The 27966-nt window shown below is 36.0% G+C and overlaps 1 protein-coding gene across 1 annotated transcript; it reads left to right on the top strand.

Moving 5' to 3' along the window:
• Nucleotides 1–27689, top strand: LOC123756141 (pre-rRNA 2'-O-ribose RNA methyltransferase FTSJ3). The gene is made up of 16 exons (XM_045739192.2): nt 1–150; nt 2066–2365; nt 2993–3156; nt 4189–4362; nt 5750–5866; nt 12212–12343; nt 13439–13573; nt 14653–14811; nt 15933–16066; nt 17983–18202; nt 19310–19441; nt 21717–21867; nt 24274–24400; nt 24532–24619; nt 25232–25419; nt 27200–27689. Exons 1-16 carry the CDS (start codon nt 84–86, stop codon nt 27447–27449), a joined length of 2538 nt encoding a protein of 845 aa, XP_045595148.1. The 5' UTR covers nt 1–83; the 3' UTR covers nt 27450–27689.
• Nucleotides 27690–27966: the final 277 nt, after the last annotated feature.

The raw sequence follows: 27966 nt of genomic DNA, 5'->3' as shown, positions 1-27966 counted from the left end.
TGATTTCTGACCCGGAATTAACAGGCGCGAGCCAGCCAGCCTGATCACAACAAGGGTCGAGACCACACGTGTCAGGCTCTACAATGGGTAAAAAAAGCAAAGTTGGAAAACAGCGGAAGGATGCCTTTTACCACAAGGCAAAGATTGCGGGTAGGTGTCTTATATAGTGGTGGGTGTCTTTGTTAATGACTGAGAGTTAGGCCATGCCAACTTCCCCCCCTATAGGGAGAATCTTCCCTAATCTGGAACGGCAGTATGGTGAATGTTGTTATAGATTCAGCTACTCTGAACAAGTTCCAAGTAGCACGGGCTATGGTGAGCCCGTAGTGGACTTACCTGGCACAGGAGCGGGGCAAGTAGCACGGGCTATGGTGAGCCCGTAATGGACTTACCTGGCACAGGAGCGGGGCTGATCCTACTAGTAGTATGATGGAGTTGGGATAACATTTTATAGCCAAGGCTGTTCACCAAGAGGTTTTGAAACCTATCAAACCTTTACCAACGTAAGCATTACATACCAATACAACTAAAGTTTACACGAACTTAGTAAAAAAAAAAAAAAAACCTATGTACGATTCGATACTACCCCATTGAGACGAGTCGCCCCACATGTTGATGATCTTACTTCTCTAGGTTAGATGTGTTAGGTTAAACTAGTCTTTGGTTGTGTTACGGCAAAGATAATATTAAGTACAGTAGTAATGAAAAACATTTACAGATACTCTGAGAATACAAAATATTGTTACAGTAGTGTATCTTGATATCTTCCGGTACCATCGCACTTCTATCTGAAAATACCCAAGTCGAGCCTAATTAGAATTGTTAGGTAGAAATATAGAATGGGGCAATCCTTGATATATCTTAGCCCGAACCTAACCCATGATGTGTGTCACATTGTGTAATGTGGTTGTACAAAATGGTTGCTGTATATATAAAATATATGAAGTGTTTGATAATAATTCAGAGATGAAATGATCAGTGCAAAATGCATGTCTGTGTGTTTGGTAGACCTGTGATCTCTCTAGATCCTGTGATTTGTGATTTAGTAGACCTGTATTCCATATATTTTTTGTTAGCATTCATGGAGTTATCACAATAATTCTATACCTACGTCAGAGTCAATCTCATTTACTTTAGTACTACTACTGGTATTATCAGCTTGAACTATGGCTGTTATTTTCATCAATCAGTTGCTTAATAAATACAATGATTCTTAAATATAAAATATCCTAATTATGTGTACATGAGAGTGTATGACTTATGGTACCAAGAAGGTACCTAAGATAGTTCAGAATGGAAACCAATCTTTACACTGTCACAGGATTGCTGGGTTATGTATTCATTAAGACTTTGAGACTATGGTTTTGCACTGCGTATGATCCCTAACCACTACCTTCAGTAAAAACATATTAGTCTTAGGTTAGTGCATCTTAAAACTTGGGTAATTTTGGAATGCTTAGGTATGAGGCTTCTTTAACATCACACTGACTAGGCCACTCAGAAATATCCTTATGCTCTTTTCAGCTGACAGCAAGTTTAGTCTGTGTTCAAAGTGTTACCTGTAGTAAGTTTTTTTTTTGTGGGGGAGGGGGTGATTTCTTTATACATCTATTTTATTTTAGGTATACATTCCTGCACCTTGTATACATAAGTGCTTTTATGTTACTGCATTTGTCTATTCATTTATCTTGGTACTTGTACTGTAAATGCTTGCTGAGGCAGTTATAGTTCTTTTCCCATTGTGTTGTTGTTCGATGCATGGAAGTGACACATGCATATTTGTTACGACCAGGTCAGCATTGAATTTGCATAGGTGTTTCAGTCTCTTTAAGAAATATATTACAGTATTTGATACAGGTTGTGCATACTACTCTCTCAAGGAGTTCTCAAAAGGACATAATTCAAAAGAGATATTGCTGAATAGCATGTTAAAAGATACTGTAGTTGTATGCAAAATGTATTTTTAACCTATTAACATTACCCTAGTTTAATACTTGAAAATATTTCATGTTACAGTATTAAAAATATTTCCTGTTATATTTGTGGATGTAATTTATAATTTCAGGTTTCCGTGCCCGATCTGCCTATAAATTGATCCAGCTAAATACCAAGTATGAGTTCCTACAAAAATCTCGCGTCTGCATTGATTTGTGTGCAGCTCCGGGGTCATGGATGCAGGTTGCCAAGAAGTACATGCCTTTATCCTCAATCATTGTTGGTGTTGATTTGTTTCCTATCAAGCCCATACCTGGGACACTCTCTATAGTGGGAGACATAACTACAGAAAAAGTGAGGCAGGAGTTGAAGTCAACTTTGAAGACATGGAAGGCTGATTTAGTTCTTCATGATGGTGCTCCAAATGTTGGTGAGTATTTTTAATGTTAGTGACATTTTTCAGGATTCTATTATACAGAAGTACAATGGACTACATCTTTAGCTCACAATCACGGACCCCAGTTCAAGCCCTGGGAAGGGCATAAATGGCTGGGCTTTCCTTTCACCTGATGCTGCTGTTTACCTAGCAGTAAATTAGGTATACCTGGCAGTTAGGCAACTCTTGTGGGGTAGCATCCTGGGGAAGAGTTGGTAGTTGGCCTAGGGGAGACCTTGATAAGCCAAAGTGCAGGCTTCCTGTCCCTGCTAACAGCAATTCAGTTATAAGATTCCTAACAAAATACTGCAGTATATAGATTACTTAAGTACAAAATGTCTAGGAACTCATCCCCTGGTGTAAAAAAGTGATTTTGGAGATTAGTGTAAAGTAGTGATTTAATTTCCGGGATTAACTTGCATGTGAAATTTAAGAGTCAACTTATAATTATTGTGATGAATTTGAGTTCTGCTAAGAGAGAGGTTTTATTTACCTTCCTGCTGTATTAACAAATATAGTGATATTTATGGTACAAATTGCAAGTTATAAATTATGAAAGGAATTATTATGCAAACTGGAAAGAATTTTAAATGTGTATTTATTTATATTTACTCTTGACAGGTCAGAACTGGTTATATGATGCTTACCAACAGAACTTGCTGGTGCTTCACTCATTTAAGTTGGCGTGTGAATTTCTGCAAAAAGGTGGTTGTTTTGTAACGAAGGTCTTCCGTTCCAAGGACTACTTTAACCTTGAGTATGTCTTTCGGAAACTCTTCAAGAAGGTAGGCTAAATGAGAATTTGTTAAGTGAGCCATGATGCCAAGGTATATTGTAAAAGGTTTCTTGTATTCTATTATACACATCTATATATTAATCTCATTCCTAATGGCCCAAGTGGTGGGGCACCATTACTTCACACTGTCCTCATACCCCAAATAAGTTTAAGTCTTTTAAGTTTTCATCTTCCATTCTCATAGAGAACTTTCTTCATAAGGGTATTGGAGGGTTTAGTACAGTACTGTACTGTCAAAGCTCGGTGCCTGCCTTCTCGTTTATTGTTGCAGAGGCTGAGGCTTTTCCCAAGATGCTTGCGTCTGTCCTGTGAGCTGTGGTGGCAGACTATAACTTGAGGTTACTTAACCCTAAAAGTAGGGCTATCATCATAGTTCTTACCCTAACTGCAATGAAAATATCAATTCTTTTACTTATTTTTCCTTGTCAAATGTTTTTCCTTACCTGTACAGTATTCTAAAGTACAGAAAATGCAAAAGAGAAAAAAAATCATATATCTACTCCTGTAGGGTATTCAACATTTCTTCTGGAATTTGTCAGTACAATATTACGCTGTGGAGGGAGCCAAGACCAAACAAGAATTATTTTTCACATAAAATATATTCAGAAGTAAGGCATCTGTGTGCGAAATAAAGACAAGTCCAAAATATGTATGCTGTCAAGATTGTTATGTTGCCCTTGGTATGTGCAGTTACCGTCATTTGTTGATGGATCAGGAACCGAAATTCATCTGACTCAAGATTATTTTGTGGCATCTTGTGGCTGCCAGGAGACACCATTGAGCTATTGGAACTATATTGGCAATACAATACAGTATTGATTTTTCAAACATTGATGCAAAATGTAGGTCTTTATTTGATGATGATCACACTGCACTATATGATCAACTCACAGTGATGACTACACTGTTGTAAGAGTTATGGGGACTGAGAACATGAATGTGAATTATAGTAAGGTTTCTGAATGTTATAAGCTTTTGTTTTTCCATACTTTATTTAAGATCTGTTTTAATTTATTTTCAGGTGGAAGCCACTAAACCACAAGCTTCTCGTTATGAATCGGCAGAAATCTTTGTGGTGTGTCATGGCTACCTTAACCCATCCAAGATTGACCCGGAGTTCTTCTCGGCAAAACATGTGTTCCAAGAACTTAATCCAGAGCCTAATACTAAACTTAACCTTTTAAAACCAGAAAAGGTAGGTATTATATGTTTTCAGGCATTGTTCGTGCTGGTTTTTTATTTTATATATTGCATTTACCCCAAAAAAATCTTTTGATATTCTCAAATGCATACCTCATAGTTTTTACTATGTTATTAAGAATTGATTAGTAATTTGAAGTATCCTTGCAGTATCTGGAGAACACCTTGTGCATAGGCTTGAAATCTTTCAAGGCTTAAAACTCTCAAGTCTTATGTCTTGTGGTAGAAAGGAAGATCCCCTATCGTCATTGGACTATGGCAGATAATGGAACCATTTAAAAATCATTGGGGAGGAGGGGCTTTTAATGATTTTATGGAAACTAATAACTGTAGCTTGTCCAAATATATCTACACTCCTCGTGATGGAAGGGAATAATCCCAGTTGTCATGCTAGGTAATAATAACCTGGGAAGTTTTGCAATCGATGAATGTCATTTCTTATAGTTTTAGAATTGTATTAGATGTTTGATTTATATTTGGAATTTGCATGTCTTAGAACGATACCATTAACTGTGTAAATTTACATCGTCATAACTCCCAAAGTTTTAAATTTGCTAACTTTTCCTAATTGCTTTATTTGTGTTTTCTCTCTGATTGTTACCTCAGAATCTTTCTTAACAAGTTGCTTTTAAATTGTTTTTAGCTTTGCTTAATGTTGTGTAATTAGGCAAATACATTTTTAAACTTTCAATCTAGTTTATGATAGATTTTTTACATCAAAGAATTGCAAAAAGAATAAATTTCAAAGAGAAATTAGAATTAGATGCACTCGATGACTGCACAAAGCTGACAGGGTGGACTAGCTGACCACATGACGATCCTGTACCTGATGGTGGTTGACTAATGTGGAAAATGCTGGCGAATATGGAAGAATTTTTTGTCGTCAAAACGTGACGCAGATCAAATCTGATAAATAGAGATACATTCCGTTGTACATTATTTCCCACTAGTCACAAGGTGGCAAAGGTCTTGAGGTTATCTTGAAATGGTTTCGGGGCTTTAGTGTCCCCGCGGCCCGGTCCTCGACCAGGCCTCCACCCCCAGGAAGCAGCCCGTGACAGCTGACTAACACCCAGGTACCTATTTTACTGCTAGGTAATGGGCATAGGGTGAAAGAAACTCTGCCCATTGTTTCTTGCCGGCGCCCGTGATCGAACCCGGGACCACAGGATCACAAGTCCAGTGTGCTGTCCGTTCGGCTGACCGGCTCCCTCTCTCTTGTACAGTCTTTCTTGTACAGTATTGTAATTGGTTCCTCACAGACACACTGATTTCACAATGTCTAATTGGAATTTTATTATGGATAGTGAAAGTTACTCTTCAGTAATGTGAAATGTAATTATTTCTATTATAATTACAGTAATAATTAATTTCTATTGCAGACTCGTCGGAAACCAGAGGGATATGCTGAAGGAGCAACTACGCTCTACAACCGAGTTCCCGTATCCAAGTTTATTCATTCAGGAAACTTTGTTGAGGTTCTGCAGGAAGCTTCAGAGGTAACACACTCACATTTGTTAGTGAAATTAGAGTAGCAAATGAAAATCTAAAAGTATATTTATCTTTTAGTGTCATACTTTCACTTGTCATGGAATTGCTGTAGTTCTTTATTGGTTGTGGCCAAAACAACAATATCTGATGCATATATATATATATATATATATATATATATATATATATATATATATATATATATATATATATATATATATATATATATATATATATATATATATATATATATATATATATATATATATATATATATATATATATATATATATATATATATATATATATATATATATATATATATATATATATATATATATATATATATATATATATATATATATATATATATATATATATATATATATATATATATATATATATATATATATATATATATATATATATATATATATATATATATATATATATATATATATATATATATATATATATATATATATATATATATATATATATATATATATATATATATATATATATATATATATATATATATATATATATATATATATATATATATATATATATATATATATATATATATATATATATATATATATATATATATATATATATATATATATATATATATATATATATATATATATATATATATATATACAGTATCCACTCAATTTAACGGCCTCTTTTATACCGATCTGCTGGTATTAACGACCGGTTTGGGAGCCCAGTAGCTAGAGCCTGCTATACCGGTCTGCGGTCGATATTACCGACAGTCGGTATTGGGTTTGTTGTGGCATCAGCGTCCCCTCACATGGCGACCAGGCCGCCACCGACCTGGATCGTCCAGAGTCATATATTACATCTTAATTTTCTTTTAAAATGATTCACTTTAATGAAGAAAATTGTAAATTATTATTAATAAAATATTTTGAAACAGTTTTTATTAAGCAAAAGTCTTTGTTTTCTTATTAAATACCTTTTATAGTATGTATAGGCACTAGGTATTTTTTTTCCCACGGACCTAGTATGTACTCCGACGGGCCATGTGTTCCCATTGTTTACCGTGAACTCGCGCGGCTAGCTTCAATTGTGAAGGATATTACTGTACTGTAATTGTGATCTTTTTAATTTACAAAATGCCAAAAGTTACCCAAAGGAAGCGCCTGACGGTTGCACAGAAGCTGGAGTTAATTAAGAAACTTGATAAAGGATATTCTCATGCACGAGCAGCAGCAGAGTTTAACATCGGGAAAAGTACAGTAAGTGACATCAAGAAACAGAAGGATACTCTATTAAAATATGTGAGCACAACAGAGTGTGCTACTTCTGGTGCTGCATGTTCGAGAAAAACAGTAAAGTCTGGTCAGTATCCACAATTGGATGCTGCAGTGTATAAGTGGTTTATTCAGCACCGCACAATTGGCATGGCAATAAGATTTGAAGAGCTTAAAGTTGCAGCAAGTAAACTTGCCATTCAATTAGGTATAAAAGATTTCAGTGCAAGTGATGGGTGGGTTGGAAGATTTAAGGCTCGGCATAACATTTCAAACACCAAAAAAATTTCTGGTGAGGCGTCAAGTGCTGATCCCACTAATGTTGATTCATTCAAGGCTAAATTAAACGAGTACATTGTCAGTAATAATTTAAGGAAATATCAAGTATATAATGCTGATGAGACTGGGTTTATGTGGCGAGCTGTACCAAGTACATCCTTAACCAGTAGGATGCAGGAAAATATTCCTGGACGAAAGATAAGCAAGGAACGGCTCTCAGTCTTGCTTTGTGCTAATGCTGATGCCTCTCACAGGACAAAATGTGCCGTGGTAGGCAAGTCTAAAAATCCTCGAGCCTTAAAAAATATAATGCAGGCATTACCTGTAATATATTACAATTCTAAGAAATCATGGTTTAATCAAATAATATTTACGGACTGGTTTGAAAACCACTTTTGCAAAGAAGTCAGAGAATTCCAGATCAACAAATGTGGAATAAAGGCCAGTGAGGTTAAGGCATTGTTGCTGCTAGATAATGCTCCTGCTCATCCCATTAGCAAGTTAATTTCAAGGGATGGCAGAATAAAATGCATGGCACTTCCACCAAACACAACATCCTTGATCCAGCCCATGGACCAAGGTGTTATCCTTGCTGCTAAACGTATGTACCAAACAGCAATGCTTGAAGATGTTTTAGTTGTTTTACCTAGCGAGGAAGATGAATTGACAGGAAAGGATACAAGGGCTCAAAGAACACTAGAAAATCTAAAAAAGTACACAATCAGGGAAGCAATATTCCACTGGGCTAGGCTTTGGAATAAAGTGAAAGAAACCACACTAACAAATTCATGGAAGAAACTGTTAACAGAGAGGCCTAGATGTGAAGCAGCAGTATCTGATAGTGAATTCGAAGGTTTTGAAAATGAAGCCAATGATTTTGAAGGGTTTGAAGAAACGATCCGAACAATGTTGCTCCAAGCTGGTCAGGGTGTACAAGTGAATGATATCAATGAATGGTTAGAAAATGATTACGATCCTGGTTATGAATTGTTAACTGAAGAACAGATTGCGCAAAGTGTTCTCGGAAATGACTCTGATGACTCTGATGACTCTGATGATGACTCGGACGATGTTGGTGAGGCTCTGCCTAGAGGTGTCGGATATCAGAAAAGATTGGAACAAGTTGAGGAACTCATTGAATATTCAATAAAAAGTAAACATGAGGTTATTGGAAATTTTTATGTACACCTTACAGCCTTAAAGCAATGTCTCAAAACGTTAGCCAGAGAAAATCAGATTCAGACAAAAATAGATAAATTCATGATTTCAACGGTTCGTGAAAAATCTTCGTCGACAAGCGATGCTGCACCCGTCGATGCTGAATTACCATCGACAAGTCGTGGAGCATCCGCCAGCAATGAATGCTCTACAAGCCATGCTGCACCCGCCGATGCTGAATTCCCATCGACAAGTCGTGGAACATCCGCCAGCAACGAATGCTCTACAAGCCATGTTGCACCCGCCGATGCTGAATTCCCACCAAGTCGTGACAAGTCATCCACTAACGATATAAAATATGATTGAAAGGCATATAAATTAGTGTAAAAAGTATTGATAGAGTACAGTATTGTAAGTGTTAATGATTAATTAAGCCTAGACAAAAAGATACTGTACAGTGTAAATATACAGTAGAAATAATTGTCAATAGTGAAGTAGAATTAGAACTCATGTGAATTAGTAGTAAGGCTAGCTGTTGTGTGAAGTGAGTGCCTGAAAATAATTGTACATATAAAACAAGCGCTGCAGAGGATGACGTAATCATCACAGCTTCGTAATCTTCAGCTTCATTAAAAGTAAGTCAATTTACCAATTTTATTATAGTATTACAAGATATTAATTTTTTTTTTTTCAACAAAAGCTACATATTAGTCTCTGCAAATGTATATTCTATCATCAGCAGAGAAAAGGTGAGCTCAAAATATTTCGTCTTGGCTAGCTCTCAGTGACAAGGCTCGATCGCCATTGTTATGGCATGGCCGCCACAGCCTGTGTTGTAACATTAAAAGTCAGTCAATTTACCAATTTTATTATAGTATTACAAGATATTAGTTGTTTTTTTTCAACAAAAGCTACATATTAGTCTCTGCAAATGTATATTCTATCATCAGCAGAGAAAAGGTGAGCTCAAAATATTTCGTCTTGGCTAGCTCTCAGTGACAAGGCTCGATCGCCATTGTTATGGCATGGCCGCCACAGCCTGTGTCGTAACATTAAAAATACATTACCTGCACTGTTCAGGGTAAATCAAAACACATCTCTAAAATTTTATTAAGACAATATTAACTCGCTGATTGATACATGAAATATTTTTCAATACAAAGGAATGAATCAATTTTTTCCCACCCATCTGGACTTGATCAGAGCGTGTTTACACATCATCCATGCAGCAGCCAGCAACTGGCTTAATCGTCGGCCGTGCACTAAATTGGAATGCAATTACACAATGAACTTTATTTAATTTTAGTTATACAGTGTAAAATATATCCTACCTGAATGTTACTTGAAAAATTACCCGACCCGACTTAACGTCGGAAATAACGGAGCTCCGTAAATAACGACTTGGGCTCAGCCCCATATAGGCTGTTAAATTGAGTGGATACTGTATATATATATATATGTCGTACCTAGTAGCCAGAACGCACTTGTCAGCCTACTATGCAAGGCCAAATTTGCCTAATAAGCCCAGTTTTCCTGAATTAATATATTTTCTCTAATTTTTTTCTTATGAAAAGATAAAGCTACCAGTTTCATTATGTATGAGGTCAATTTTTTTTTATTTTAGTTAAAATTTACGTAGATATATGACCGAACCTAACCAACCCTACCTAACCTAACCTAACCTATCTTTATAGGTTAGGTTAGGTTAGGTAGCCGAAAACGTTAGGTTAGGTTAGGTTAGGTAGGTTAGGTAGTCGAAAAACAATTAATTCATAAAAACTTGGCTTATTAGGCAAATCGGGCTTTGCATAGTAGGCTCAGAAGGGCGTTCTGGCTACTAGGTACGACATATATATATATATATATATATATATATATATATATATATATATATATATATATATATATATATATATATATATATATATGTCGTACCTAATAGCCAGAACTCACTTCTCAGCCTACTATTCAAGGCCCGATTTGCCTAATAAGCCAAGTTTTCCTGAATTAATATATTTACTATAATTTTTTTCTTATGAAATGATAAAGCAACCCTTTTCTCTATGTATGAGGTCAATTTTTTTTTATTGCAGTTAAAATTAACGTAGATATATGACCGAACCTAACCAACCCTACCTAACCTAACCTAACCTATATTTATAGGTAAGGTTAGGTTAGGTAGCCAAAAAAAGCTAGGTTAGGTTAGGTTAGGTAGGTTAGGTAGACGAAAAAACATTAATTCATGAAAACTTGGCTTATTAGGCAAATCGAGCCTTGAATAGTAGGATGAGAAGTGCGTTCTGGCTATTAGGTACGACATATATATATATATATATATATATATATATATATATATATATATATATATATATATATATATATATATATATATATATATATATATATATATATATATATATATATATATATATATATATATATATATATATATATATATATATATATATATATATATGTCGTACCTAATAGCCAGAACGCACTTCTCAGCCTACTATTCAAGGCCCGATTTGCCTAATAAGCCAAGTTTTCATGAATTAATGTTTTTTCGTCTACCTAACCTACCTAACCTAACCTAACCTAGCTTTTTTTGGCTACCTAACCTTACCTTACCTATAAATATAGGTTAGGTTAGGTTAGGTAGGGTTGGTTAGGTTCGGTCATATATCTACGTTAATTTTAACTCTAATAAAAAAAAATTGACCTCATACATAGAGAAAAGGGTTGCTTTATCATTTCATAAGAAAAAAATTATAGTAAATATATTAATTCAGGAAAACTTGGCTTACTAGGCAAATCTGGCCTTGAATAGTAGGCTGAGAAGTGAGTTCTGGCTACTAGGTACGACATATATATATATATATATATATATATATATATATATATATATATATATATATATATATATATATATATATATATATATATATATATATATATATATATATATATATATATATATATATATATATATATATATATATATATATATATATATATATATATATATATATATATATATATATATATATATATATATATATATATATATATATTTATTTATTTATTTATTTATTTATTTATTTATTTATTTATTTATTTATTTATTTATTTATTTATTTATTTATTTATTTATTTATTTATTTATTTATTTATTTATTTATTTATTTATTTATTTATTTATTTATTTATTTATTTATTTATTTATTTATTTATTTATTTATTTATTTATTTATTTATTTATTTATTTATTTATTTATTTATTTATTTATTTATTTATTTATTTATTTATTTATTTATTTATTTATTTATTTATTTATTTATTTATTTATTTATTTATTTATTTATTTATTTATTTATTTATTTATTTATTTATTTATTTATTTATTTATTTATTTATTTATTTATTTATTTATTTATTTATTTATTTATTTATTTATTTATTTATTTATTTAACTGTTACCCATTCTGCTGTCTCAGGTAACATGTGTAATGACTGTTAACCAGCTAATCAAACCAAGTCTTATACTGTGGTAGTTCAGACTTTTGTACTTCCCATTTGACTTAATTAATCATTAAAGGTATCTGTATTTCCTATGTTATAACTATTTTCAGTTTGACTTTGATGACGAAACAATCAGAAATCACCGGCTAACCACAGAGGTCATAGTGGAGAACTGTAAGGACATTAAGGTATTGGGGAGAAAGGATTTGCGGCAACTGTTGACCTGGAGAAAAAACCTGAAGGTGAGAAATAAGAACGCAATTGTGCCGGCATCAAATTATTGTTGTTTACCTTTATTTTGTAAAGAGCTTATTTTAAGATGATATTGCTCTGAAAATGGAAAAGTTTCAGGCTTAACAAGAATAGAGTAAACAATTATTTATGCTATGTGCTATATCTAATCGAAACCACTAATGAGATTAGTGGTTTCTAGTGTGGAGTTTTCTTATCCGAGTTTATATCATGTCGACCCATTTGATCTTTTCGATAAAGTATTGCATGTTAATATGATTTTTCATGTTATTAGTGAATTGGGCGTCTGTCTACCTATTGGAGATCCATCTTGAACAAATTTTGCACAATAGAAAGTAATCGTAAATATAGCATTTAGTTACCGTACATTTTCTTTGTGTCGACTATCAATTGCATCATTGTTTTAAATATGCATTATGTTAGGAATGGTGTTCACTATTTTTTTGTGATTGTAAATTATGACACAGTATCTGTAAATAAATATTTATTATCAGTTTATTCATACTGACCCACTATGCAGCACAGTTTGTACACACTGATCCACTATGCAACACAGATTGTACACACTGATCCACTATGCAGCACAGTTTGTACACACCGATCCACTATGCAGCACAGTTTGTACACACTGATCCACTATGCAGAACAGTTTGTACACACTGATCCACTATGCAGCACAGTTTGTACACACTGATCCACTATGCAGCACAGTTTGTACACACTGACCCACTATGCAGCACAGTTTGTACACACTGATCCACTATGCAACACAGTTTGTACACACTGATCCACTATGCAGCAGAGTTTGTACACACTGATCCACTATGCAGCACAGTTTGTACACACTGACCCACTATGCAGCACAGTTTGTACACACTGATCCACTATGCAACACAGTTTGTACACACTGATCCACTATGCAACACAGTTTGTACACATTGATCCACTATGCAGCACAGTTTGTACACACTGATCCACTATGCAGCACAGTTTGTACACACTGATCCACTATGCAGCACAGTTTGTACACACTGATCCACTATGCAGCACAATTAGTCTGATATCGTGTAACACCTTTTGTCTAGGCTGATCTAGAGAAAATAGCAGAAGAGAAGAAGGAGACGCCAGCTGAAGAAAAAACAACAACGAACGAGGAAGATCAAGAGACAAATGAAGAAGTCGAGATGAACAAACTACAACAACAAATTTTGGATTTGAAGGTAAGACTTGAAGGTGGCCAAGTTATCGGTTTTAAGTTAACTGTGCAAAAGATTCAGTCCGAAATCTGGATGTCAAGCATTATAACTAGATTAATGAACAATGAACATTCGGTTAGATAATTTTGCGTAAAAAAGAGACATGATGATACAGTATGGATATATCTTAGGGAATATAGGTTAGAAAGAAGATATAGTTAACAGTTTTTTCATTAAATCAATTTTTTGGATATATTATTCATTTATTTATTAGCTATTCTAAATATCTTACCATAAAGAAGATATAAATACTGTATTTTGCACAAACCTGGTATATGTGCTGTAATCCACTGGATGAAAATGTCACTAAATAAAAGTTGATGATAAATTTCATCACACAGATACTATGTTGAAGTCATATGTACATTTTATTGATGTGAAATTTACAGCTGAGCGGACAGCACGCTGGACTTGTGATCCTGTGGTCCCGGGTTCGATCCCGGGCGCCGGCGAGAAACAATGGGCAAAAGTTTCTTTCACCCTATGCCCCTGTTACCTAGCAGTACAAATAGGTACCTGGGTGTTAGTCAGCTGTCACGGGCTGCTTCCTGGGGGTGGAGGCCTGGTCGAGGACCGGGCCGCGGGGACACTAAAAAGCCCCGAAATCATCTCAAGATAACTCAAGATAACTCAAGCTAATAAAATACTCAAATATAGCAGTATCATTCCGTATTAACTGTTGTTTATTGCCTTAAAATACAAAACTACTCGGTATTGGTCAAACTATGAAAGTGAAATTAATGTTTGTTTATCAAGGTCATTTTCCTAAGTATTTTGTTAAGTTTTAATTCATGCTAACTACATGTTTATACTGTACTCATAGAATAGATAATAATTGTTAAGAAATTCATTTGTCTTAAAAAGAATTGTAAAAGAGCAGCATTAGTGCAACTTGCTTCAATTAATCGTCAACACACTGAGTTCCAATTACATAATCTGTCATGTAGAAAGGAATTAGCAGGCACAACACACTTGTTTTTCCCAATTATGTACTGTTCTGATAAGTTTATGTACCACTTTTTCTTTTTCGCCCAAATCAACAGACAGAACAGGCCCGAGAAGATAAGCGAGCAAGGAAGCGCAAGTTGAAAGAAAAGAAGAAGCTTGAGGAGCAGCTACGCTTGAAAGCCCTTATACCCGGAGACCCCGGCCCAACGGAGAATGCAGAGGCTGGCCTGTTCAACCTTCAAAAACTGTCTCAGGCAAGATGTGAATCGCATTTGAAGTTTAATGCCTAAATTTCATTGTAAATATATTATACACAGTAGTCACCTTATTTAACATTATATTTCAAACAAATTATATAATGTATGGTACCATATAATATTAGATTTTTCATATGTTAATGCTCAAACTTGTGTTCAAATATGTATTTGCAAGTATATAATTCTGTTGTTGAAAATTTATATGCAACACTGGTGGAAAGAATCCATTCTATGGGCTCCATACACTGTGTACATTATCAACCCTTTGCAAAATGTTTGGTGTGGAATAACAATTATATTTTTATTGAACATAAATGGAGTTGGAAGAAGGTTGTTAAATGTTGTGAAGAAGTTTTATGCAGGAAGTATGGCATGTGTGAGGGTTAGGGGCATAATGAATTATTGATTTGATGTTACCATATTTATATATTTCCATTGGAGACTTTTGGCACCGTTGAGGGGGGGGGGACCTGCTGCTTGGGTGACAGCTTCTTTCCCGTATCAACCTACCCTGGCTTTGCGCCCTAGAGAGGCCATTCCAGACCGACAACCAGAGCGCAACTCCATAGTCTCTTGAGATTTTTGGATGCTTATTACTATTAATATAGGAGTATGCCAGGGTTGTGTGATAGACAAATGAGCTTCCAATGTATATGTGGAGGAGGACCATGATGAAAATCAAGGTACAATAAAGTGAAAAAAATGGGAAAATTAATTGACTTATCCTCCAAATAGGATAATATACAGTTGGATTGGAATGTACAAAATAGTGACTATTACGCCTAAATTTGTTACTACAATAATAATTGTTCTTACCCTGTAACTAGTGCCAAAAACATAAAAAAAATATGTATAAACACAGAAGAGTCAACGAGTGTATTTGAGGGAATTTAGCAATAAGATGAGTACAGAAAGCCAGAAAGATGAGTGTGAGGAAGGATATATCTGTATTTCCATGTTTCAGTTAAAAGGCGCCATCGTTATTTTTTATTTTTCATTTTCTTCCTTCGTCTTCTCATCCTCCACTGCCATTTACACTGACATCCTAAGAACATGTTTCAAATACGTACCTTTCTGTACGATAAAAAAATTACTCGTGTGATGGTTTTACACTGTAGGTGCAGAATATTGATAGTGTGGTGGACCAGGAGGGAGATATGGTGCTCTCTGGCAGCGAGAGTGAGGCAGAGGAAGAAGGTCCAAAGTACATGAAATATAGTCGAGAAGAAGGACGCCTCGACAACACAGGAAGGTTAGTTTGTAAATCATAATTAAATGTTTAATATTCAATATTTAAATGGACTATTTTATAAGGTTCTACAAAAAATTAAACTTGAAAGATTGAAAGATTATACAGGCAATGCTTGGATTTACATTGCTATATTTTATTGCTATCTTCTGTGTGATTTATAAGTTGAGATATTAAAAGGCTCAATGAAGCAACCGCTGACTTCAAAGTGAGTTTGCATGCACTGCTAGCCATGTGCGTTTTTCCAAGCAAGGCCCAATCAGTTGCTTCCCGAACAATTAACAAGGGTTCATTCAAGACTGCTCAGACAACAATATCTTAACAAATATTTTAACTTTTGGACACTTTTTGACGCTCATCACCACAAAATTATTTATATCTTTCCAGTGTTCTGACATCAATTTTCGTGTTACGTCTTTCATTTTGGTATCAAATTGTGCACAATCTAAAGGCGCTCATTTTGAAACCACTCCCAGACTGATCAGATAAAATTTAAATTTTTAACAAATATTTTAATGGATGACTCTGGACGTCGTCATCCGAGACGGCACAGGAGAAAAACGGAAGCCGCTAATAGGCATCATCGGAGTGCGAAAGTGTTAAGACACCCAGCCCCTCACATTGGAAAAGAAAGGATTGGTCTGATTGGTAGACTTACTCTCTGCCACTCTCTTGTTGACCTTTGTCCACTGTAACCAGGAACTTTGCAAGTGATCTTGCAACTTAATTGGGGAGGAAAAACCGTGGAGAGTATAGTGAACCCACCATTGAAAGAGACTTACTGCTACACCATGAGCAGAACAAACATCTCAATACTACTGCCAGACCTAATTACATAGATAGGAAAAATGTTCATAAAATTGTAAAAGTAACTTTTCAAGTTGGCAGATGTTTACTTGAGGTCTCAAATAATGATTGAGAACACTGTGCACCAACAGGAGTTTTAACTGTTGCAAAATACCTAAAATGCTCTCAGGGTGGTATACGCATTTCAAGGGTTAAGTAGCAAATGTATTTCCCCTGTTCTTTATTTATAATTACATAGGATAATGTAGGATACTGAATTGACAGGATGTATTTACAGGATTAAAAAATGTATTGCCACATTGGGCTAGCATTCTAGTACATGGCATGTACAAATCAGAATTTTTTTTAATTCTCCAGTTGCTTGGCCCCATCCAGTTCAGTTGGAAAACGTTAATTGCCATGGAATGTATTGTAATCTATTTTTCTCATCAAGGTGTGAACAAAAATCTTTCTGGTGTGCTGGTATGTGAGGTGTCATGAAACATATAATTATGTAAAACAGGAAAGGTGATTGACTTTCAGACTGGGTTGTGGTATGCTATTCAATCAAAGCAATCTACAGAATTCTGTAAAACAGTTTAAGGCTAAAGAATTGCTGCTTTATAATATAAAAGTGATTTTTAAATGCGGATTATTACATACATTTCGGTGCACAATAAAATCATGCAAATGTGATGTATCTTTGAGTAAGTATCAAGGCCAATACCTGAGTGTAGGTGGGTAGCTCTCATAAAACATCACTCCTAACACCTGCATATGGGCAGATATTTCGTAAAAATTTGGATTATGGTACAGTACTGGATGGTGGTTACCTACCTTGAGGTGCTTCGGAGGCTTAGCGTCCCCGCGGCCCGGTCGTCGACCAGGCCTCCTGGTTGCTGGACTGGTCAACCAGGCAAACCAGGTGCCTTTCAAACTTTATTCAACTCTGTTGTAGTTCTGATTGAGATACTTTTGAGCCCGGTTGTGGTTCAGTCGGCAGTATATGTGCCTGAGGAGTTCAGGGATGCAAGTTTGATCCCATTGTTCAGCCTCAATATTTTTTGGTACACATTAATATACTGTAATACTGTTATTAGTATGTATAACTTGAGTCAATTTTTTTCTTTCAGATTTTACATGGGTAAAGGTGACAAAGAAATAGGTGACGACGAAGAGGAGGAGGAGAGTGATGATGAAGAAGAGGGATTAGGCATCAAGAGCAAGACCTCACTTGACCACGTGGGGAGTGATGACGAGGATGGCGACGCTGTAAATCCGCTATTGACTGACCTTGTTGGAGATAAACGAGAAAATAGAAGAGCTAGAAAGGCGGAAAACTGGTTTAGTCAGGTGAGGTGTGGTTATTCTGTCTGACATTCAGAATTTTCTTTGTTACCAGTATAGTTTGAGATTTTCTTAAGACCTGTAATCAGTTTCATTTAATAGTAATTTTATGCATTAATTTGTACTCATTATTTATTGATGAGCTTTCAGCTAGTTTATCTACCTAATTAATACTGTTTCCCAGCCTTCATACTTGGGATATTAGTGTCACTATTTGTATACACAACCGTCGAGTCATAATTTATATGTGGTCAGTATTGTTCACAATTATCACGGTAAAAGATTTTATTTTATAGCATCTTAAGGATGTAAATAGTACCAGGTTCTTGAGCGTTTTGGTTATACAAGCATACACTTCATACAGTTTTGATCTATTATTATATACAATATGCTACATACAGTGTAGGTCTAATATTATATTCAGTTTGCTATGTATAATGTTGCTCTATTATTATATACAATACTGTACATTATGTATTTGGTTACATTTATTAAACGTTTACAAGCATAAAAACTTCCCAATCAACTGTTGTTATTGTTATATACGGCCTCCTGGTGCGTCAGAGCTCTAACTGTATGATAATTGTAAACATAGCCGCCAAAGATTGAAAAAAGATGTACAGGTTTGTAAGTAATTGCATAACTGCTTCGTGAATCTGGCCCCAGCTTTGTGAGCGTTCTTGATGCCAGAGTGCTGCGTTACAAAGCTTCTACGTTATATAGATAACTAGTATTTTCTGTACCGAAGTAAGACCAGCTCTGTTAGAAATCACATTTTCATAGCAAATTTGTTAAAGACTTTATATTTATATACAGTATATTTAATTATATTAGCCATGATACCTATTGCTGTGAGCATTATCATCTTATTTAATTATTACTTATTTGTAGTACAGTATATGTAGATACTGTACTTCTCTGGTAGTATTCCTATAAAGTAATACAGGCATACTCTTACTTGTTTACAAGGGAGGGATACAGACATATAAAAAAAATTGTATTTCCCTTATAGAAAAGGGGAAACGGTCATATGTATTGAACATGTTTACAAGGCTACACATATATTGTACATGTTTACAAGAGGATATAGACATACATTGTGTATGTTTACAGGATGTCTTCAAGGACCTAGAGACAGAGGCAGATGAAGACTATGAGCTGGACTCGGCCATTCGGAAGTATAAGGAAAGTGGTGGAACTGTATTGGGAAAACAATCCAAGAAACCTGTAAAGAAGGAACCGGAGGTAACTTTTTGTTGTTTTGAGCAAGACGTAAATGTTGGATGTGGTGAATGTTTTAGTTTTTTTGTGGTTGAGGGGAGGGGGGAGGGATATTTAATGTGTTATGTATATATATGTAAGAAATTTTTTAGAAATTGAGAACTAAAAATGGTTTGACATAAGAATTGTTAGAATAAAAGTGAGAGAGACTTAGAGGAATAAAGAGGGACTAGAAAAGTTAATGCACGAAACAGTAGTAGTAGGAATTATTTATTTCTTGTGGTGCAGCCACTGTGTGGATTTCAAGATCTGGTTGGTTTGTGTTGTCTTGATGTTGGTGAGCTTGTCTAAAGGAAGATATTATAAGCTAAATTGGACATTTTTGTTTCACTTGTCTGTGTTTTCAACAAAGATATACTGTATTGATATGTATTTTAAACACAAATATACTTGGTAGTATAACTAAATATAGAAAAAAAGTGTAAAAAAAAAACTAATTCACTATGCACTGTGCATTGGAAACTTAGAAAGATGTTTATTAAAGGGACGACGACGTTTCGGTCCGTCCTGGACCATTCTCAAGTCGATTCGACTTGAGAATGGTCCAGGACGGACCGAAACGTCGTCGTCCCTTCAATTTCTAGTGTGTGGTCTGGTCAACATACTTCAGCCACGTTATTGTGACTCATTGCCTGCATGTTTATTAAAATATGTATGTGGCAACTGGAAGAAAATGTGATGATTGTGTAGAGACGTTAGATGATGGTAGAAAAGTTATTGTGCTATGGAATATGAATGTTTGTAGTGTTCATTAATGTGGTGCTCTCTGTGGTGGTGTACTTAGGCACCATAGAGGCTTACTATACATTTTAGAATGACAACATACCTACTTCAAATTATAATTTTTAGATAACTAATTTCAGGAACACTTCATCTACTTTTGTCAATTTCTTAGGGTACTTCTCTTGATGATTTTGCTGGAGTTAGGGTACTTCTCTTGATGATTTTGCTAGAGTTAGGGTACTTCTCTTGATGATTTTGCTAGAGTTAGGGTACTTCTCTTGATGATTTTGCTGGAGTTAGGGTACTTCTCTTGATGATTTTGCTGGAGTGATGCTGCTGATTTTACATAATACTGGTTCATGGGGAAAATGAGCACTAATATATGGAGATTTTATCAGCTCAAATATTTTAAGTACCAATTGGTGCACTTGTTGCTTCAAGTCTAAATGACAATACTCGTACATTGGCATTTTGTGCTGAGATAGACTAGGTATATACTGCACTTGCCTAGTTGTGCTTGTGGGGGATGAGCTCTGGCTCTTTAGATCCTAGACCCCACCTTTCAACTGTCAACTGGTGTACAGATTCCTGAGCCTACTGGGCTCTATCATATCTACATTTGAAACTGTGTATGGAGTCAGCCTCCACCACATCACTGCCTAATGCATTCCACCTGTTAACTACTCTGACACTGAAAAAGTTCTCTCTAACGTCCCTGTGGCTCACTTGGTACTCAAGTCTCCACCTCTCTCTCCTTGTTCATGTACCACCTGTGTTAAATAGTTTATCTAGCGATTGATTGATTGATGAAGATTAAGCCACCCAAAAGGTAGCACGGGCATGAATAGCCCGTAAGTGGTGGCCCTTTTGAGCCATCTGTGGAGGTGCGACTGCACCGTGCGTAACGGGAGATATCTTCCCCGTGGGGTTTATCTACCCTGTCAATTCCTCTGAGAATTTTGTGGGTAGTGATCATGTCTTCCCTAACTCGTCTCTTCCAGTGTCGTGAGGTTTAGTTCCAGTAATCTTTCCTTGTAGCTCATTCCTCTCAGCTCAGGGACTAACCTGGTGGCATACCTTAGAACCTTTTCTAACTTTTTGTGCTTGATTAGATGTGGACTCCACGCTGGAGCCACATATTCCAGTATTGGTCTGACATGTGTGGTATACAGGGTTCTGAATGATTCCTTACACAAGTTTCTGAAGGCAGTTCTTATGTTTGCCAGCCTTGCATGTGCCTCTGATGTTTTCCTTTTGATGTGGGGCTTCAGGGGACAGGTATATGCATGTGTGTGTGTACATTTTATTTTAACCATGGACATGTGCACTGGATGATAAGTGCATCATTTGGTCATGCAGCTGGATAACAATTCTGGAATGAAACATGATGTGGTTTAATTATTCCAAACATTGGGAGAATCTTTATTTTATAAATGGAACATGATGGCTGGAACATTACATATTATATTATTTATTCTCAAGATGATTGAGATATAATTGCATCTCATTCTTGTAGGGCAACGAATCAGGATACACCAGTGATCATTCAGACGTAGAAGAAGCACGAGATGCACCCGACTCCAATTCCGACTCAGATTCAGACACAGACTCGGAAGAAGAACCTGTAACAGCTGGCCCACAGATGATAGGACGAGCAGTTGGCAGTGGTAAGCATAGGACAGGAATATCTTTTCATCATTATAATAAAATTATGCACAATCACTTAGTCTGATACAAAAGCTACTGAGAGTGTAGGCAAGAGAGAGAGAGAGAGAGATGTCTTTACCTGGAGGAAAGTGCTGGAGGTAGTTTCAGACTTACATATAGTACTGAAATGATATACTGTTATCCTTACAAAGGTAGCAGGTTCGATAGAATTTGTAAAATAGCTTCAGCTCTGGTGAAAATTAGGTTCAATAAGGACACCAACCCTTCAGGGTTTAATTTACATTAATTACAATTTTATATGAATGGAAAAATGTATTTTTATTGTGAATTAGTAAGAAGTGTTGATAGTTAAAAAAAACTAAGCAAATGAGGAAATAAGTTGAAAAATAAAGAAAATAATTAACAAAGCAGTAAGCTCTAATGGAAAAAAGTTAGTAAGTATAGTAGAGAGACTAATGGAAGGTTAATAAGATTGTTAAATGCTAAGATTGAAATAGGTAGGGGATAGAATTATCAGGGGAAAGTGCCAAGACATTATGACTAGCACTTGGAAGGGGTCAGAATAAGAATTTTGGGTGGGACGAAGGGAATGAATGGTGCCCATTTACTTGGACAGTCGGGGATTGAACACCGACCTGCATGAAGCGAGACAGTCGCTCTACCCTCCAGCCCAATAAGTGGAGAGAATATTTTAATGCCATATGGGTGCATGGAGCAAAGGAGGTGCATTTGTGTACATAATTGGATGTGTTGGCATGAGAAGAGTGCAATATAGTATACCAGGATAATATTTATGGAAGAGGTGAGGAAACTAAGAATTTACCAGACAGCATGGGATAGTGTCACTGTGCCAGATGATTGAAAGTGTTGTGATTTTACTATTATATAAAAAAGGTTAATTTAGTGATTGTAAGACTTATTGAGGCATTAGTTTATGAATCGTAGTGGACAGTGTGTATGGCAGGATAATGATTGGAAGAGTTTAGAAAATTACTTTGAAATTGACCTGTGATAAGGTGGATTCTGTGGTGTAAGAGTTGGTGTATGGTATGAACACAAAACATCAGGAATTAAAATAGTAGAAATGGGCACATGAGAACTTTTCTCAACTTACTCTTGTCACAACTAATGAGACATAGACTAAGTTGGTTTAAGATTCCAGCTTGTCATTTTCCACCTCAAGGGAGTTAGATTCCGAGATTCGGGGGTTTTGTTCTAAGCTTTGGACTGTTTACTCCAATTACTTCACCATTTAAAGCCCTGCAGATTTTTCAGAGAGTGAACACTTTTCTCTGTAGTGTTGCATCATGTCTTAACCTTACAGTGGCCTTTCTAGGCTGCTGCCTTGATAGCTTTCCTGGGCTGGTGCTCTAACATCCCCCCCGAGCACTATGACACGTTACACTTTGGACGATTTCTCTCACACAACTGAGGCAAACCTCCCTCTGTAACTTACAGAAACCCGACAAAAATCCAAATCCTCTGAAAGTTGTTTGGCAATAATGTGCCACCAAACAGCTAAATGGAACGATCAGAACACTGCCACCCAACTACCCTAGCTGCTGCCAGGTGCTGCCACTAGAAAGAAGGAAGGGAGCCACCTTATTTTGAACTCGATATATGTACAGTAGTGTGACCTAGTTTGTGTTGGAGATCAGTCTTCCTTACACCTTTAATAATCTATTGATTGGTATTGCCTATGTATTAGTGGCCCATATCTGTGTTACCATCCCATTTCAGGTCAGGAAATGGCTGGAAGTTTTGGGTGGAATGCTCTAATTACTTCTATGGTCTCTTTCCTTCGAGCTGAATCTAACATTTTGTATGTTGAACAGACTAGACGCACAGTTTTGGCTCTGCTCTGTCTTGCAGGCATTCTTGCCTGTCTTGAAAACTTGGTGTTGTCTGTTAGCTAGGGGGGCTTTGTGGTTTTGGAGCTGGGTCTCGAGGTTTCTTCTCAATTCTTGATTTCTTGATCAATTTCTTCTCAACGCTCCAGTGAGGGAGGCCTTTGCACTGGATACATTTTTCCTGGACTGGAATTAGACGACATTCATCTACATCGTCCCTTCATGTTTAGGTGCTCTTCTCTGTTTTGGGCAAGTTGGAGAGCTGTATTTGATGTTTTATATTTAAGTACACCTAACATTAGTGGACGAGTTTTGCATTATCTAAATTTTTTCGACTTTAGGGTTCGCACAACTCTCAGGTCTTAACATTTCTCTTCTGCTCTATAACATGGGTTTGATTGCATTTTGTATTTGGTTTCAATTTTAATTTCTTTATTTTTCTATAGTGTAGAAGGTGGAGATTTTCTTCAATGAACATCATATTATATCCTGTGGCCTAGTGGAAGATTTCAATAGATACATACTGTATCTAATGTATTTTTCTTGTATTTACAGGTATCACAAAAGGTAATAAGAGGAAAAAAGACCAGGCTGGATTAGATAATGTTGGTCTTGCACTAGCCACTCAAATGATCTACTCCAAAAAAGCCAAGAGAGATATCACGGATGCTGGTTGGAATAGGTACTGTATTGTATGCTGCTTAGCAACTGATATTTTAGGAATTATTGTGCATATTTTGTCCGTGAAACATAACCACTGCCTGCAGCTGCATATTAACATTATGGATTAATTATTGACTGCCTGTACTTCAGATATATGTTTGGTGATGGAGATGATCTCCCAAACTGGTTCGTGAATGATGAGAAGAAGTACAACACATTGAGGATAGAAGTAAATCCTGTAAGTGCTCCGTTTGACAAGTGGTTCATATATTACGTGTACTTTATTCCAGCGACTAAGGCTTTCTTTTCTCTATAAAGATCATTCACTCCTAGTCATCAGGTATGATGGATATCCAGACTTTTTTCCAACAATAATGAACAAGGATAAATGAATAGGCAACTTGGCTCATGAAACTTTATGCAACAATTTAAGCATTGTTTCTTTACTACTACATCCTATGTGTACTCAGCATCACTCAGTCTCCTAGTCATTGCTTGCTTTGTGTTTCTCAGCCTGCAAGGTGAGTTAAAACTCTAGATTCTGATAAAACAAAGTACAGTATCCTCAACTTAGCTTGTGAATTACACTTCTTTTGACATATTTCTTAACCCATAAACTGCAAGTCTCATTAGATGTAGTGGGTGCTCTGGGCTTCATCCTGATCCTACTTACCTATGTAGATTAGCCTCCCATTCCTATTCTATCTGCCTCGGTCATCTCGGCATGTTCATATTTTTAAGAATATTTTCGTAGTGAGATATACTGGCCATAGGAGACTATCCTCACTCAGTTACAGTTGAAATACATACAGAAGTTAACTCAGATTTTCAATTTAAATAACTGTTTCAGGAGGACTTGAACATGTATCGTGACCGTTCTAAGGATGTCAATGCCCAAACAATAAAAAAGGTGGTTGAAGCAAAAGCTCGTAAGCAACGGCGTGTAAAGAAGCGTATGGAAAGGGCCCGGAAAAAGGCAGAGAATGTGACAAATAATGCTGATATGTCAGAAAGAGAGAAAGCACAGGAAGTCAAGAAGTAAGTGATATTATTTGTCTTCACAGTTTCCCATCTTCCTATGTATAAAATATTAAGATGTTCTTTTCTCTTCCATTTCTCTTTCCTTGTACTCTTCCTGTCACTACTTATGCGCTACATAGCATCGATTGTACTACACCCACTTACTACTGTTACTCTACTTCTTCAGCTCCTACTCTACCTGTTGTTCTTCCTCGTACTCCATCTGCTGCTCTTACTCTATCTGCTTCCAATACTTGCTTTGCTACTGCTGTTTTTACTGCATCTGCTCCTCATACTCCACTCTTCTGCTCTTATTCTACTCCAGGTAACTCGTGCCTGAAACGCTGTGCGTATTAGTGACTTTAGGCATAGTACATACTTGCCCTACCTAGTAATCCAACATTCTTCTTGTATCCTATTTTGTATGTATGTACTTTCCCTAAATGATTATTATTATTATCGAGAAAAACCACAGGAGCTGTAAAGAGGATTCAAACCTACGTGCTGGGTATTCCCAGAGGCACGCTCTAAATGACTATTCCACAATATGGTCAAAAGAATTGCAACCTGGGGTACAACTGCACCCACTAAGATTCCCAAGGCTTCCACTTAAGCCAAACCAGGGTTTCACATAGTTGTGTGAAACAACTACACCTAGTGGATGTAGTTGTACCCCTGGTTGCATTTTTTTTTACCATGTCGTGGCGTAGTTGTTTAGAGCATGCCTCTGGGAACACCCAGCGCATGAGTTCGAATCTTCATCACGGCTCCTGTGAATTTTCTCATTGATATATCATGATAATAATAATACACAGAGAAATCACATTATTATTATTATTATTATTATTCACAGAGTAATCACACTTAATGTGACATATCAATGAGAAAATCCACAGGAGCTGTGATGAGGATTCGAATGTATGTGGTGGGTGTTCCTACGCTCAGGCCACAACATAGTCATAAGGATTACAACCTGGAATTCTACTGAACACACAAGGGCTTCCCGAGGCTTCCACCAAAGCCAGATCAGGATTTTTCCACAATTCACTCATACACTCTGGGTCTGTCATCTAGGAATGTTCTACTTCTGATGCTCCTCTTTCAATACACAGAATATAATCACACTAACGTGATGTATCAATGAGAAGATCCGTAGGAGCCGTGCTGAGGGTTCGAACCTATGCAGTGGGTAGTCCCATGCACACCCCCCAGACAATCAGGCCACACGGTCAAAAGGATTGCAACCTGGAGTTCTACTGAACACACAATATGGCCCTCGTGTGTTCAGTAGAACTCCAGGTTGCAATCGTTTTGACCATGTTGTGGCCTGATTGTCAGGGGGGTGTGCATGGGACTACCCACTGCATAGGTTCGAACCCTCAGCACGGCTCTCTACGGATTTTCTTATTGATACATCACGTTAGTGTGATTATCCTCTTTCAATACACAGAATATAATCAGAAGTACAACATTCCTAGATGACAGATCCAGAGTGCATGAGTGAATTGTGGAAAAATCCTGATCTGGCTTCGGTGGAAGCCTCGGGAAGCCCTTGTGTGTTCAGTAGAATTCCAGGTTGTAATCCTTATGACTATGTTGTGGCCTGAGCGTGGGAACACCCACCACATACATTCAAATCCTCATCAAGGTTCCTATGGATTATCTCAGTATTATACTGTTATTGCAGCCTCCTTCCCTTAGTTTCTGCACTTATGAAGACATATTCAGATACAGAAGCCATATACATTGATATACTTTTATCATTTTCATCACTCTTAATAAACTGTATATCACACAGGTTATATAATAAGGCACTTACACCACTGAAGAAGAAAGACACTACTTATGTTGTGATGAAGAAGAGGCATGGAGGGCAGAAGCCCAAAGGCACCAAAGGTCCATATAAATTAGTTGACAAAAGGATGAAGAAAGATGCGAGAGCCATGAAGAAATCAGTTGCCAAGAAGAGCAAAGCAGGTAAAGGAATTTCAAAGCCCAAGCCAAAACCAAAACCCAAGACCAAAGGAACGAAAAGAGGAAAGAAATAGATGAATATTACAATATATTTGTGTAGGATATTCCTTGTTGTAGTCCATATGTACTATTGCAATATTTGTTTCTTACTAATAGTTTTGTAAATGTATGAAAATATTATAAGAATAATTACATCATAGATTGAATGTGATCTATGAAGCAACGACTAGACGAAAATTGCATAACATTTGTACTTTCTTTTAAAGTATGGAAAAGCCCTAAGTAAAGATGTTAATAAAAGTGGATCCCAATAATTATTGCTTCATTCTACCCTTATGTAATTTTTAAAATGTTTCTCGGTAACTCCATCGCAAGATAATTTTTGTTTCAGATGCGGGAAATCATGAAACTGAATTTACGGTGTTCGTTACACATAATAAAGCTCTCGAAACAAGCATGAATGCGCTCTGCTTGATGCGAAGAATTATTGTACTAGTGCTGTACAACAATACCACCACTTAGGCCATTATCTAGACCTCCAAACACCTTGCCCACGTCACTGCTAAATAACTCGTTTGTGCATATCCCAAA

Source organism: Procambarus clarkii, chromosome 36 (assembly GCF_040958095.1).
Source record: "Procambarus clarkii isolate CNS0578487 chromosome 36, FALCON_Pclarkii_2.0, whole genome shotgun sequence".
Lineage (NCBI taxonomy): Eukaryota > Metazoa > Arthropoda > Malacostraca > Decapoda > Cambaridae > Procambarus > Procambarus clarkii.
This window is presented reverse-complemented; position numbering and strand designations above follow the sequence as displayed.